The sequence below is a fragment of the Xenopus tropicalis genome, chromosome 1, assembly GCF_000004195.4.
Source record: "Xenopus tropicalis strain Nigerian chromosome 1, UCB_Xtro_10.0, whole genome shotgun sequence".
In the NCBI taxonomy this organism is placed as follows: domain Eukaryota; kingdom Metazoa; phylum Chordata; class Amphibia; order Anura; family Pipidae; genus Xenopus; species Xenopus tropicalis.
The window spans coordinates 93,222,376-93,238,068 of record NC_030677.2 but is presented as its reverse complement, the minus strand read 5'-3'; the positions used below and the strand labels follow the sequence as shown (position 1 = coordinate 93,238,068).

The window sequence follows — 15,693 nt, the reverse complement described above, 5'->3', positions numbered from 1 at the left end:
GTCGCGATAATTTTCCGAAAAAATCGCAAAATACCGATCATTACGAAAAAAACGCAATCGGACGCATTCGGCCCGTTCGTGAGTAAGTAAATGGGCCCCCTAATGTCATTTTTGCATTTCTTTATATATGTAGACATATCAATATTGATCTTTGTTGAAATAATACGTAAACTTGCAATGATTTATTTGACAAATATACTGTTAATCCAAATGTGTGGTCTTGGCCCCTTTGGCAGAAACAACCTCAGGCAGCAGTTTCTTAAAACTGTCTGCCTGTCTCTGACATTGACTGGAAGGTGCCGCCTCAGGGCTCCTTTTTAACAGTGTACTAATGAGTAGTTTTTGGGTAGTATGGATTGGTGCAGTTTTATTGGTCAGATAGGCAAGCAAATGGCTGACAAATCAAAGTTTAGTATGTTTTAAAATATTTAGAAATGCATTTTTGTTGCATTTGTTTCTACCTAGTTAAATGCCAAAACCTCTCTGGTCTTATAGATTAGTGAGCTGTTATAAGCAGTGGACAGACAGGGGCATTCCCTGCCCTGAGGTGGCCTTTTGGGGATGCATATCTAGTGCAGAGAGTGCAGTTGTACTTTCTGCACTACAAGTGCCAAAATCCTGATTTAAAAATCAGATTTTTGTCTCTTAAACTTACCAAGAGCAGCTTTTTGCTGCCCCTGGGTGGGCTGCTAAAGCCTGAGGTGAATTTCTCAACTCATCTCATGGCAGTATTGCTCATGTGGTCAGATGCTATATGAACAAAATGGCACTCCAGAATGAAGCAAATACATCTGCACCCAGGACCACTTCTGCCATAAGGCAAGGTGAGGGGGAGGAAAAGCCTCCTTTGGTAATTTTAACAGCCAAATTTCTGGTTTCTAATATAGAAATTCAGATCTTCTAGTGCAGAGAGCACAATAGCTCTCTGAAATTGCAAGGTGGACTCCATCAGTCCGCTCCAACACCAAGAGGTAAGTTGAGATCAGGTTGGGGAATGCATCAGGCCTTCAGCAGCCCTCTACTATGAATATAGTGCAGCCTATACTAATGAGAAGCAAAGTAAGGTGGTATGTGGAGTTCAGTAGTGGGCAGGAAGGACTTTCGGTTTTTAATTAGTAATAAGTTCATATGCAAAGTCATCACGGACTTCATATGCTTGTATATGCCTACATGTTCCTAAATTTGATATAGAGTCCAACTGCTACTGTATTCTTGCTTCAACCTGTTTCCTCTTACTCTAAACTCTTCCCTTAATGCAATATACTTAATGCTTCACTTGTATGACAGCAATATTTTGATGTGATATATGCAATTACTAATCTTAAGGTGTATGTAGCAATGACAATTCTTGCACACCCTGACCTTCCAGAGAGGGGTAGCCCAATGCTCAGTGAAGAGGGATTGGTGCCTTCCTAAATAGCAGATAAGAGAAGATTCACCTGCACACATGGCAAGTACAAGCATAGCAAGCCCTTGCAATTAGAGTGCAACATCAAATTATAGGATTTACATAAAAATTGTCTTTATTATTTTGCAAATAAAACTGAAGTCATTAAATACATACATTTGATGGAATATATTGACTGAACTCACGCAGGCCAGACAAGATCTCTCCAGCCTTCTTAACACAAACTTTATGAACATGGAGACAAATGTGATAAAATACTAGCTAATGAAGAAACACACAACAACGCAACTATAAACATAGTATTAAAAACTAGTCAGGTAACATATCACACTAAGCTAATCACTGAATTCTATAAGGATTTTTATTCCAGATTATCTAATTTGCATACAGAACATGAACCCAACACTCAAACCAAAATTTTAGAATACCTTCAGACCTCAGACATACCCAAATTACCAAAACTAGATGCTGAGATACTGGAACAAGATCTTACTTTGGAAGAACTAAATAATGCCCTAAATAATTCCCCTGTAGGTAAATGCCCAGGTCCAGATGTCTTCTCGGTCCTCTATTATAAGGCCTTATTATTAAAAATGATTAATACCCCATCTTAATACCCAATCTTTAACCAGCTACACACAGTCCAGTTCAGCTCTCAGTCTTTAGAAGAACACATTTCATTTATTTTAAAACCCGGCTAGGACCCAATAGACCCAACCAATTACTGCCCTATCTCTCTTATTAACAGGGATGTAAAACTTCTAGCTAGCATACTTTCCAGAAGAATGCAAACTGTATTGAACAAACAAATCCATTTGGACCAAGTGGGTTTCATGCCCAGTAGAGAGAAAACCTTAACAGTCTGATAAATCAAATATATATATATGACAAAAAAAAAAACAACCAACAAACAATTCTGCTCTCTACTGTCGCTGAAAAAGCGTTCGATAGGGTAAATTGGAATTTTATGCTATGATACAATGGATCAACTTGTTATAACTTTCCCTGAATGCTAGAATTAGAGTCAACCAGGTCCTGACGAGCCCTATCAACATTAGGAATGGAACACAGCAAAGTTGCCCCCTTTCACCTACCCTATTCATATTGACATTGGAACCCTTACTATGTACTAATTCCCTGATTAAAGGCATTTCCATTCAAGACAAACACCATAAAATAGCCACATATGCAGACGACTTACTTTTTTTTTTTTTTATACTGACGGACCCTAACAAATCCCTTACTGTCTTTGAACACGAACTACAAAGAAATGGAATGGCTGTTATTTATGACATACCACTCCCTCTCTCCTTGCTTCTATAATTTAATTAAATTTTTTATAATTTTTTTTCCTTCCTCTGATAATTTCACTCCTACTGACCACTCCCTTCTTGCCCCCCCATCCATACCACTTTACTTACATTCCCCTTCCAACCTGTTCTTTGTTTATTCTCGCAATCCCCCTTAAAGAAGTATTATGGTAATAGAAAATAACCAGAATTTGACAACAATATTGTAAAATTTTATTTTTCAACACTATATTTATGCTTTCATGATTGCTATTGTTTTCTTCTTTTTGTATTGTTTCAATAAAAATTTAAAATTAAAAAAAAAAAATCTGATTTTTCATATTTATCAAAATATATTTACAAATAACATTAAAACAGTTTCAGGTTATTAATGAATGTATAATTGAAAATTTGATGAGAATTACATTGTCTTTGCAAAAATTTGCTTAGAATTACATTGTCTTGCATTAGGCAAAATGTAAAACTTCAACTTGCTGTTGACCATCTGCTTGTGATTTGCTTGTACTGGCATTGAGGATGACTGTAAAAAGAAAAGGGTTAGTGGCACGCGGAGACATTAGTTGCCTGCAATAAATCTTCACTACTGCGGGCGACTAATTTCCCCCAACAAGCCATCCCACAGGCAAGGATGTAAACACTTCGGGCGACTTCGGGAAACTGAAACGAAGCATATGCCATCCCACCGGCGATTTACATTCTTGCTGGTGGGATGGCATATCGGGGAGATTAGTCATCTGCCGTAGTCTCCCTGTGTGCCACTGCCCTAAGTGTGATGTTCTTTTCCAAATGTAATCATTGTTCGCTTTATGAGTCCCTCAGACTATAATTTTGACTAAAATTAATGTTTAATCTGGTTAATCAGTATTGAAAATCTGGTTATCTTATGATTTTCATTAATGCATGTGGAGACATTAGTAAACCTGGAAGTAGCAGCAGAGCCACCCCTCCACAGACTCCTTGTGATCCAGGTTTTCAGAATATGGGCTCATAAGCCAGACAGCTGGGAAAAGGCAGCGTGTGCACCTATTTAATCTCCCATCATTGTTTCCAGTTTTTCTTTTAGCTTCTTGAAAGTGGGCCGTTTTCCTGGATCAGCTTCCCAGCAACTTTTCATAATGCTGTATATCATTGGTGGGCAGTTTTCTGGAGCCTCCATTCGGTATCCCTTCTTCACTGCTTCAATCACTTCTCGTACTGACTGAAAAAAAGGTGCTGTAAATGTTACTATATTTTGCAACAAAGCTCAATTCAGTAAATGTTAATTTAACTCAAAATACAAGTTCATTTGCAAAGTGACTTTATTTAGTTAGTGTCATGCACAGTATCCTGAAACCCAAAACAAAAGCCAAGGTCCTGGTCTGAGTTTACAACTACCTTTTGCTTCTGGAGGAACCCTCAGCTAGGATTTATATGAGAGCAATGTTGGACTGGGACCCCAGGGGCCCACCAGAAAACCTTAGAACATTGGCCCACTCTCCAAACTATTCTTCTTCCTTTCCTCACTCAACCACTTTATTCTCCAAGTTTATTTTATTTACATGCTAGCATCTATCCTTCCATCTATTTCTCCTCTTTGTTCCCATTCAGAATCGGCCATGAAGTAGGCCAAATTGTTAGGAGCAGGAGGGCCAACTGGAGGAGGAGGGGAACTGTGACAAACCACTCTGGCAGGCTTAGAGGTTTAGTAATAGAGATTTTTAGTTCAGGAGGAAATGGGAAGTGGGAATAATGATTTTGGAAACAGCAAAAGGACTATCAAATTTGGAACCTAGTATAGCAGAACGTACTTTTAGAGAAATATTTTTAGAGGACAACCAAACCTTCTCACCAATCTGATACTCAGGTGAGTCTTTCATGTGTCTATCAGCAGCTCTCTTTTGGGAAGCCACTGCAGAAGACAAAGAATCCTGCACCTTCTGCCAAAATTCGGAGAAGCATTGAACCAATGAGTTGAAAGCAAAAACAGCAGAAAACTGATCCGTAAATGAAGAAGCCTTTGGATGAAAGCCATAAACAATAAAGAACAGAGATTGCCCAGTGGATGCATGAATAGCATTATTGAAAGCAAACTTGGCCCACGGAATGAACTCTGCCCACTAAGACTGATTACTGGGGACATAGCACCTTAGATATTGTTACAGTAACGGATTTGTCCTCTCTGTTTGGCTATTAGTTTGAGTAAGAGGAACAAAAAGACAAGTCAGTACCCAAAAGAGAGCAAAAGGCCCACCAAAACCTCAAGACCAACTGAACCCCCCTGCTAGAGACAATATTTAGTGGAGTCCTGTGAAACTTGAAAATATTAGAAATAAAAAGTTCAGCAAGAGTCTTAGCAGATGAGAGGGTGAGAAGAAGAACAAAGCCGCACATCTTACTTAAACCGGTCCACTACTACCTGAATAACAGTGTTCCCATTAAAAGGAAGGTAGATCGACAATAAAGTCCATGGATATATGGGTCCATGGCCTCTCAGGAACAGGAAGTGACTCTACCAACCCCTGAGGTAGAGACCTAGATGGTTTAGAATGTTGAAAAACGTTAAAGAGTTAATAAAGTCTTATTTTGGTCTGGGTGCTGAGATATCTTGGAATTATGAGTCTCAGACAATACAGCCTCACGCAAATTTTCTGGAACAAAAAGTTTACCAGGTGGTACGTTTCCAGTCAAATTAATCTGAGCCTCAGAAATAGAGGCAAAAAGGTCTTAACTCAGGGAACTATCACTTTGTTTAGAACAATAGTGTCAGGTTCCAAACTCTCTTTAGGGTTAGAGACAAAACTCCTAGACAGAGCATTGGCTTTTTAAATTCTTAGACCCTGGCCTGTAGATTAGAAAAAAAATAGTGTAAAACAAAGCCCATCTAGCTTGTCTAGGGTTTAATCACTTCAGATTCAATATATAATATATCGTTATGATCAGTAAAGACGGTAACCATGTGTTTAGCCCCCTTCAAAAGATGTCTCCACTCCTCAAATGCCGATTTAATTGCCAGCAATTCCCTGCTACCAATATTGTAATATGACTCTGTTAAAGAAAAAATTCTAGAAAAAAAGGAACACGGATGAATTTAATCGGTAACAGGGTGATGTTGTGACACCACCCCAGCTCCTTCTTCAGAAATATCAACTGGTTGAAATATCAACCAGAAAAGGGAGAGCAGAATCTGGGTGCCAAAGAACTAGAGCAGAAATAAATGCTTGTTTAAAAAGCCTAAAAGCTTTTACTGTTTCCACAGGCCAGATACTCGGATCTGCCCCCTTGTTGGTGAGGGCAGTGATTGGGGCCACTACGGAGGAAACCTTTGGATGGCATGTTAAGAAAAGGGCTGAGCCCAATTCAAGATTGCCTCCACCTTGGATGGTTCCATCTCCAAACCTTGTTGAGAGATGATGTAACCCAGAAAATGAACAGTGGGAACTTCAAAGATACATTTGTCTAGTGCAGTGCTGTCCAACTTCTGTGGTACCGAGGGCCGGAATTTTTCCAGCCTACATGGTGGAGGGCCGATAATGGAAGCCAGTTTTGACCTTTTTTTTAAAAACCACTTGAAACCACACCCGTGTTATCACATGACCATACCCATATTAATGTGTGCCATACTCTGCCTGCCCTATGCTGCCTGTGTGTGTGTGCCTTACTCTGCCTGCCCTATGCTGCCTGTGTGTGTCATACTCTGCCTGCCTTATGCTGCCTGTGTGTGCCATACTCTGCATGCCCTACCATGCCTGTGTGGCACACACAGGCAGCATAGGGCAGGCAGAGTATGGCACACACAGGCAGCACAGGGCAGGCAGAGTATGGCACACACAGGCAGCATAGGGAAAGCAGAGTATGGCACACACAGGCAGCATACAGTGACACAATGCTGGCACTGCTCCTACAGTCTGCACAATAACTATATATTAAAAAACTTTTAATTGCAGTACCACCTCAGTATATGTTCTTTTTGTAGTGTGCAGGGTTTATTTGTGGGTTTCTACTGCTCCTACAGTCTGAGGTGTGAAGAGGTGAACAATGTGGGTGATTACAGTCTGAGCCTTGGGTGTGAACACTGCAGGGGTTGAACAATGCAGAGATTTAAAGGTGTGAACAACACAGGGGATTACATTTTTAAACAATACAGGGGGATTACATCCTGAATCTGAGGTGTGAGCAATGCAGGGGGGCAGTTAATCTCAGTACTGATACCATTTAAATCTTACACAAAGGTAAACTATCAAAGGAGCCAGACAGGTGGGGGCCACACAGAGGGGGGTCGCGGGCCACCAGTTGGACAGAACTGGTCTAGTGTATAACTGTTGCTGGAATCTATGTACTACTTCTTAGATGTGACAGCAGCGTTCCTCTAGATTAGAAGAATAAATCAGAATTTCATCTAGGTATACCACTACATAGTGTCCCAGGAGATCACAGGAGATCAAAAGATCGTTTACAAACCCTTGGAAAACGGCGGAGGTGCTACATAAACCAAAAGGCATTACTATATATTCATAATGCCCGTAACAAGTATAAAAACATCAGCATAGGCTGCATGGGGAGGAGGTAGCCCTTATAGAGAAGTTGTTGCCAGGAAAATATCCCTCTTATTTTAGATTTTACTTATCTAGCTTTTAAATATTTGCCATTAAATCAATTGATTTATTTGCTTTGTAATAATATGGAGTTTTAAGTTTCTTCATATGAAATTCAAAATTAGATAAGTCAATTATGGAGTTTATCTCGTAAGGACTGAATTTCTTTTCATCTTGTTTTAGTAGGATTCATTTTGAGATTCTAATTAAGCCAGATTGGTTTCTAATGTTAATATTTCCATTTTGTTTTTTTTCTACTTGCTTTTTGAATGAAAATCCCTCTTATTGTTGCTTTTTGTGGACACACCATTGAGAATTCATAGAAGTATCATCAGATGAATTAAGTTCAAAATATTCTTGTAGACATTTGGAATAAAACTCTCTGTCCTTTCAATTATTCAATAAAGCCTCATTTAGTCTCCATGTACTTGTTGGAATATTTTTTGTGGGTTCATTAATGTTTATGGAGACCGGAGCATAATCTGACCACATTATGGTACCTGCCAGCTTTCTTTAGGTGTTGGAGCAGTATTTAATCTACTGTTACCAAGGAAACAGCCTAATATTAACCTTAGACCTAACTCTCCTTTACCTAATGTAAATATCAAAGGGAAAAGTACAGGTATGGGACCTGTTATCCAGAATGCTCGGGACCTGGGGTTTTCCGGATAAGGGAAGGGGATAATGGGGTGAATGAAACACATGTGCAGTATGAAGCAAGGAGGGACAGGAAGAGAAAATACCCTTTTAAAGATGGCTGCCTGTTCAAGAAAACAGATAGAAAATGTGAAGTAAGTGTGATTGAGTAAATATTTGATTAGGTGAGCAAAAGTGTGGCGTTTTTACTAAACAATAGACTATTGGGCAGTATGCTTTTTAAATTTTGACTTGCCTTCTCCTTTAAGAGGTGATATGATAACTATGTATAAATATATAAGGGGAACATATAATAATCTCTATAATGTTTTATTAACCAGTAGTTCTTTCCAACTGACACAAGGGCACCCACTCTGTTTAGAAGAAAGGTTCCGTTTAAATATTCTTCAAGGACTTTTTACTGTGCGAGCTGTGAAGTTGTGGAATTCCCTCCCTGAACCAGTCATACTGGCTGATACATTATATAGCTTTAAGAAGGGTCTGGATGGCTTCTTAGCAAGTGAGGGAATACAGGGTTATGGGAGATAGCTCCTAGTACAAGTTGATCAAGGGACCGGTCCAATTGCTATTTTGGAGTAAGGAGTTTTTTCCCCTCTGTGGCAAATTAAAGAGGCTTCAGAAGGGGTTGTTTGCCATCCTCTGGAAGCAGATAGGCAGGTTATATAAAGGCATTAAGGTTGAACTTGACGTATGTCTTTTTTCAGTCTAACTATGTTACTAAATTGTCTAATTCTGGGCAATGTCATTTTGTGGCTACTAAAGCAAATAAAGTGCTGTCTAAAAAACAGCATTGGCTCAAGGGGTGAAAACATAATTTTTCCTCTTTATAGGTCTCTGGTAAGGCCTCACCTTGAGTATGCAGTGCAGTTTTCGGCTCCAGTCCTTAAGAAAGATATTAATGAACTGAAAAGAGTGACGTGCAGAGACGTGCAACTAAAGTGGTAAAGGGGATGGAAGATTTAAACTGAGGTTAGACTGTCATGGTTGCGGTTGTTTTCTCTGAAAAAAAAAGTGCTTGCGAGGGGACAGGATTACTCTGTACAAGTAAATTAGAGGGGATTATAGACAGATAGGGGATGTGAATTTTTTCATATAAAAAAGATCAGCGCACCAGAGGCCACCCCTTTAGATTAGAGGAATGGAACTTTCATTTGAAGCAGCGTAAGTGTTTTTTTTACGGTGAGGGCAGTGAGGTTGTGGAATGCCCTTCCTAGTGATGTTGTGATGGCAGATTCTGTTAATGCTTGGATAAGTTCTTGAACAAACACAGTAGCCAAGGCTATTGTGATACTAAAATCTACAATTAGTATTGATGTTGGTATATATGGTTTATGTATGTGAGTGTATAAATTAGTCAGTATAGGCTTGTGTGTGCTGGGTTTACTTGTAAGGGTTGAACTTAATGGACTCTGGTCTTTTTTCAACCCTATATAACTATGTATACATTACTATGTAATGTGTGGGTTATGTTTCCTAACCATGGGAGCCTAAGATCACAGGGCATCAGGACAGTTAATAATATTGAAGAATAACAATAGCAATATAAAATAACCACAGGAAAATAATGCACACCTAGCACAAGAAACCAGGCACATGGAGGATCACTTTACACAGTATAACAGACAAAAACTACACAGCATACAGTATATATGCAATAAAATTTACCATTATGAATAATGATGGTTCAGTGAGCAGAACTTCTGCTTTGCAGCACTGGGGCCCTTTGATTCCAAGGCACTATCTGAAATGAATTTTGTATGTTCTCTCTGTGTGTGTTGTGGTTTTCCACCCAAATTCTAAAACATACTGGCTTAATTGATAAAATTGGCCCTACTGTGTGTGAATGTGATAGGAATGTGATAGGATAGATTTTAAGCTCCTCTAGAGTAGTGACTGGTGTGAATGATGTATAAAGGTGAAGGAATGCTACTCAGGCATTTTATTGCCCATAGATTAGTCACAATAGTGCAAGCTAGAATGCTATATTTATTCTGCAGAATGCTTTACCATACCTGAGTAAACATCTCTAGAAGCACCCTCTCTTTGTTTAAGATAGCTACTGCCATTTTTAGCTTTGTCTGACTTCCAGGCAGCAGCGTTCAGGCATGGAACATCTCTTAGCTCAGATTACAGCAGAGAGGGGAGAGAGAGAGAGAAGCAAACTGAGCAGACTTATTGTACCCTGAAGGATTTTTCTGAGAGAAGAAAATCTGACCCAGAAGGTCATGAATACAGAATAAAAGGAAAGAAATATGGTGTTTATTTTCACTAAGGAGTCAGAGCAGCAGTGTTTTAGCAGAGGAAATTCTTATGTGCTACTAGTAGCGATGTGTGTCTTCACTCTTAGAGGTGTGTGAACACAAGATTTAACTACTTGTATCAGTGTAGTACAGGCAGAATTATGTGCTGTAATGCATAAGGCAAAGTATAAAGCCAAAGGTAAATTCTGTTTATTGATATAGAACATGTACAGGAAAGATTCCTGGTATTCCTCCACTGGAGGTGTAATTTAATAGAATCCACACTTTAGTTGGGGGAAACATTACTATTTTTGCAAGAAAATACCCCTTGCGAGCACTATGTTGCCTGCACTGGGAGGAAGCCCCCAGTGTGGGTGGCCATGTTGGGGCCCACCCATGCAGAACCAAAATGAGTGAGAGTCCCAGCTCGCACATTATGTACATGCAAGTGACATAGGATCAATTGACACATCTGCCGCTTGGGGTATTTTATTACAAAAATAGTATTGTTTTCCCCCATCTGAATTGCTGAAACAAAACATCAGTATTCATGGCTTCATTTTCATATTGTTAAAATTATGTAATAGCACCAATGTTGTTCTTTTGTAAGGAAATTACACAATACAGTCAGATTCATTTATTGTGTTTTTATATACTGACCAGATATGAATACATTTTCCTCTTACCATTTTGGGGTATGGTGCCCGTCCATAGGAATACACCTCCCACAGGAGCACACCAAAGCTCCATACATCTGAGCGGGAAGAGAATTTCTGGTAGTATTAAAGTAGAGAAACATAAAGACTGATTTATTATATAGTAAGAATAATTTTAAGGCCCATTATGCAAATATTAATGCTTACATAATTCTGCAGTGCCTCTGGTGCAGTCCATTTAATGGGAAGCCTGCTGAGGTCATCTTGCTGTAGCTGTGGCTTAGACAAACCAAAATCACTTATCTTGGCTTCTCCTTTTTCCGATACCAGAATATTTCGGGCAGCCAGGTCCCGATGCACAAGCCGTTTTAGTTCCAGGTACTCCATTCCTTGAACAATATCCCTAGCATACAAAAGTCAGTAGTTAGCAATGGGGGGGCATTTGGTCTTAAGGCTCTCTGTATAGCATTCACTGGGGTTACTGTTCTGTTCCCTAACAATATATACTTGATTTATGAACTGCAAAGTAATACTTGAAATGAAATAATGAATTACCTTCTGCTTTGTGCCCACACAACTAATTTGGACATATGACAGTGATCCCTTCCTTAAATGTAGGGAAAGCTACAAGTTATTGTCATTAAGTATCAGTTATTTACAGTAGCACAGTATTATTAATTGGGGACACCAATACTTTTTTCACTTTAATTTATTTTTATTAAAATAATGGTGATACATATTTGAACATCAAGACAGCCAAATACAGCATCACAGTTGATAATATTAAAGAGCCCACTGGGGGGTGCAGAGCCCACCGGACCGCCACCAACCCTCCCACCAATGTACATTAAACTTACTCCCTTGGGGGAGGGAGATCTGCAGCCCTGGGAGCTCCAGTGGGGATCGTGTCTAGGCTGGCAACACCCACTGGGTTTTTTTACCCTGTCTGACCCTGCAAACAGAAGAAATATATGCCTAGCGCCCTACCAGTGTTGCATCCTAGGCATGTGCCTCTACTACCTACCCTATCTGGCCCTGTTAGCACATAGTGATCTTAAAGGGGTTGTTCACCATAAAACAAACTTTTAGCATGATGTAAAGTATGATATTCTGAGACAATTTGCAGTTGGTCTTCATTTTTTTAATTATTTAGGTTTTTTTTCAGCAGCTCTCCAGTTTGAAATTGCTGCTGGCTTCAGGTTGCTAGGTCCAAGTTACCCTACCAACCAGCCAGTAGTGTGAATAAAAGACTAGAAGATGACTAGATGAGGCCTAAAGAAAATAATGACTCAAAAGTACTACTCACATGGAGAAGATAAGGAGTTGATAGGGAGGTACCATACTTCTTCCTCTGGACCGTAGATAATTTACAAGGTTTCCCTTCACAAATGAAAGGAGACATGATTTAATAATAGTTCTGCCCCAAATATCCTGCTTGTCTTAAGTGTTAGTTGGTCAGTTACAGTACCTTGCTCATCAATTCCATCACCAGCAGTAACCCATTTTTGAGAATGACCCCCAGCAGATTCACTAAGTTTTTGTGCTGAAGTTTACTAGATAGAGAGAGGAGAAAAGTAAATTCAGTCATTCTAACGTACCGACTAAGACTGTCATAGCACATAAGCAATTACTTTTCTCTTACATGCACTTGGGGAACACAGAAACATATGGGTATAGCTTCAATCACCAGGAGGGCAGGACACCAGGAAAGAAAAAAACTCCTCCCTCTCCAGCTATACCCCACACTCTGCCCAGCCTTGCTCAGTTTTTTTTTTGTCGGGAGAAGCAGACCGGGCCTCAGCAGGCCCGCATCTAGACCTTTTCCAGCGATCCAGGACTAGTTTGAACAACAGGGGTTGACCTTGGAATCCTATACCTTGTTGGGCGACCCTTTGTAGGTTTTTTTCCCTCCATAGGATATTGCCCTCTCGGGGTCTATAATAGCTGCACAGTACAGATCACCTAGCGCTTTTTCCCTACCTTCCCTAATCATAAGAGTAGGTAGATGGCTAGCCAGAGAAGCCAGGATGTGACCTGCAGCGATGCCAACAGGATATAGAGACCCCCCTATGCATCTCATGCAGTCCTTCTGAAAATTCCACTGCAGCCATGCCAGGTACCGCAGGCCCAGGGAAGTCCACTCACTCTGGGAAAACCTCCCAACAGGCAGGTGATTCCCTGAGCTTCGATGCCTCTGGTGACTACTTGGACCAACAGGTGCCCCCTTACTGGGCACTTTGCTTACTGTATCTGATGGCATTCCTAAATTGGACTCTCTACAAAAAATATTAAATAAACTTGAGGCTCCTAAACACAAGCCCCGTAAACTGATGAGGAGAGCGGCCTACCCTCCAAGGCGGATTCTATTAACACAGCAGAGAACCTCCTTATTGACAGGGAATTGTCCGAGCATTCTGGCCATGAGGTGAAGGACTTCTTGCGGTGTCTTGGACACTCTTAACCTCAAAGAGTAAGTTGACTCTACAGAATACAAACAGCCTGTTTCCCTGCCCATTCTCAACTGGTTAACCATGTTCAGATGGAATAGGACTCTCCAGAGAAACATTTTCACCTGAGTAGGCATTTCCAACACCTCTACCCCTTTCCACAGCAGTTGACAGACAAGTGGTATTCACTACCCTCAGTTGATGGTCCAGTCTGGCAACTTTCCAAAAACCCAACATTACCAATCTCAGATGCATCCTCCTTTAGGGATGCAATGGACAAGAAGCTGAAAGGCTTCTTAAGCTGTGCCTTCTCCGCTTTTGGGGTGGTACTTTATCCTATCTGCAGGACCAGCAGGGCAGTTCGTTCCTGGTCAGATTCACTTCTGGAAGGTATTCTGTCAGGTGCTTCCCGACAAGAACCATCCAGCTTGGTGTCCCAAATCAAGGAAGCCAACAACTGTATCTGCAAAGCCTCCTTGGACGCAGCTTAGCTGGCTAGCAGGACCTTCGCACTAACCATTGCTGCCGTCGATCTCTCTGGTTGAAACTTTGGTCCACTGACCTGTCTTCAAAAAGTTGCTTACCTCCATTTCCTTAAAGGCAAATTGTTGTTTGGTCCTGAACTAGACAAAATAATTAACTAGGCGACAGGCGGTAAGAGCACTCTTACCTCACAAAAAAAACCCTTCTTTATTTTGTCGTGGAAAAGTCCTCCGATCTAGCCCAGACTTCCTCCTACAGAGGAGAGTTTACCAGTAAACCCAGATCTGGATGGCAGTCACGTAAACTACAGAACAAGACTGCAGACAAGTCTTCCTCAGCATGACTTGTGGCCTCCGCAGCACATCCCAGTAGGAGGAAGGCTGTGTCTTTTTCGAGAGGTATGGTTTTTTTTACACCCAAGATTCCGGGGTCCAAGAGATCATCTCAAAGGGTTACCACCTCCTTCATGTAGAGTTTTTATGTCCAGAGTGCCCAAAGATCCTATCCTTGGCAGGGCATTCCAGACAGTAATAGAAGACATGTTAGAAGCTGAGGTTATTGCACCAATTCCTGCTTCAGAGAGCTTTTCTAGCTTTTTTTACTCCAAATGGTTCATTGTGCCCAAGAAGGATGGCTCTTTTTGGTTGGTCTGAGATCTAAAGAGCCTGAACAAGTTCATTCATCTAGCGAAATTCCCCAGGTGAATTCCTCACAGCCCTGGACATCAAAGATGCCTATCTCCATATCCCTATTTTTCCACCACATTGGAAATTTCTACAATTTGTCATTATCAGTTCAGCGTCCTTTCCTTCGGTTTCGTGTCAGCCCCACGGATATTCACGAAAGTCATGGTGGTTATGACGGAGGCAATAAGTTTCAAAAGAATATTGATAGCACCTTACCTGGACCATCCATCTACTTATCAAGGCCCCTTCCTTCCACAAAGCACAGGAGAAGTTGCATATTGCAATGCAAGTCCTGGGAGACTTCTGCTGGAAAATCAACCTGGACAGTTTCACTTCCAAGAGCTACAACTTAACATTTTGTCCCTCTGGCGCAAAGACAAGACCAACCATCACTCACAAAAGATATAGTGGAATCTCATAATATATAACAGTGCAAAGTGCAATCAAGATCCTCCTTCGACACTGTTTGGTAAGTGTGCCCACCCAGTAGCCTGTCAGGTAAAGGCAACCTCCCGATAATATAGTGGCAAATCACTTAAAATAGCTGGCCCTACATATACAGTAAGGGCAAATACATCCTCTCTAATGTAACTATAAATGGACACTAACCAGAACCCGATACAAAGGAATGGTGGATGTATATAGGTAAGTATAAAAACCTGGAATGTCAAGAACGCAAGTGCAGAATAACCTGTCACTGCAGGTGCCACCATATACATCCACCATGCCTATGTATCGGGTTCTAGTTAGTGCACGTATATAGTAGATAAGTGAGGACATATTTGCCCTTATATGTAGGGCAGTGTCGGTTGGGGATCTTGATTGCACTTTAATATTGTTTTATTATATGGTGTGCTGCACTTCACACATAGTGGCTGATTCACAAAAGGTCGTTATCACTTAACGCATAGTTTTATGCGTTAAAAAGTGATCTTTTTATTAAGTAATGATTCATCAAAGTAATTTCGCATGCGTTACTAGTCATATCGCTTGCGCAAAAATCTCAAATATTGCAAAGCATTGTGATAATTATCTAATAGAAATAGTGCTAACGTATAATTTGCAGACATATTTTAAGCGTTAAAAGCAGAAAATGTGGCGATAATTACCATGAAACTTAACACCTCCCAGGAGTAGGCGTTACTAAACAACATTGCAGTTCGTGATCGTCTGTGGTGACAAGATGGAGTTTGCAGTCAGATTTTTTCTGGAATCTGAAGAAGAGAATCAAGTAT

At 40.5% G+C, this 15,693-nt stretch overlaps 1 protein-coding gene across 1 annotated transcript in view; it reads right to left on the bottom strand.

The window, feature by feature from the left end:
- Positions 1–2,862: 2,862 nt before the first annotated feature.
- matk (megakaryocyte-associated tyrosine kinase) overlaps positions 2,863–15,693 on the bottom strand; it is a 28,929-nt gene continuing 16,098 nt past the window's right edge. The window contains exons 8-12 of the mRNA XM_031903815.1: positions 12,311–12,395; positions 12,149–12,222; positions 11,050–11,245; positions 10,873–10,959; positions 2,863–3,916 (exon numbers count right to left, since the gene is read on the bottom strand). Coding sequence (XP_031759675.1) covers positions 3,746–3,916; positions 10,873–10,959; positions 11,050–11,245; positions 12,149–12,222; positions 12,311–12,395 — 613 coding nt within the window. The 3' untranslated portion in view covers positions 2,863–3,745. The remainder of the gene's footprint in view (positions 3,917–10,872; positions 10,960–11,049; positions 11,246–12,148; positions 12,223–12,310; positions 12,396–15,693) is intronic.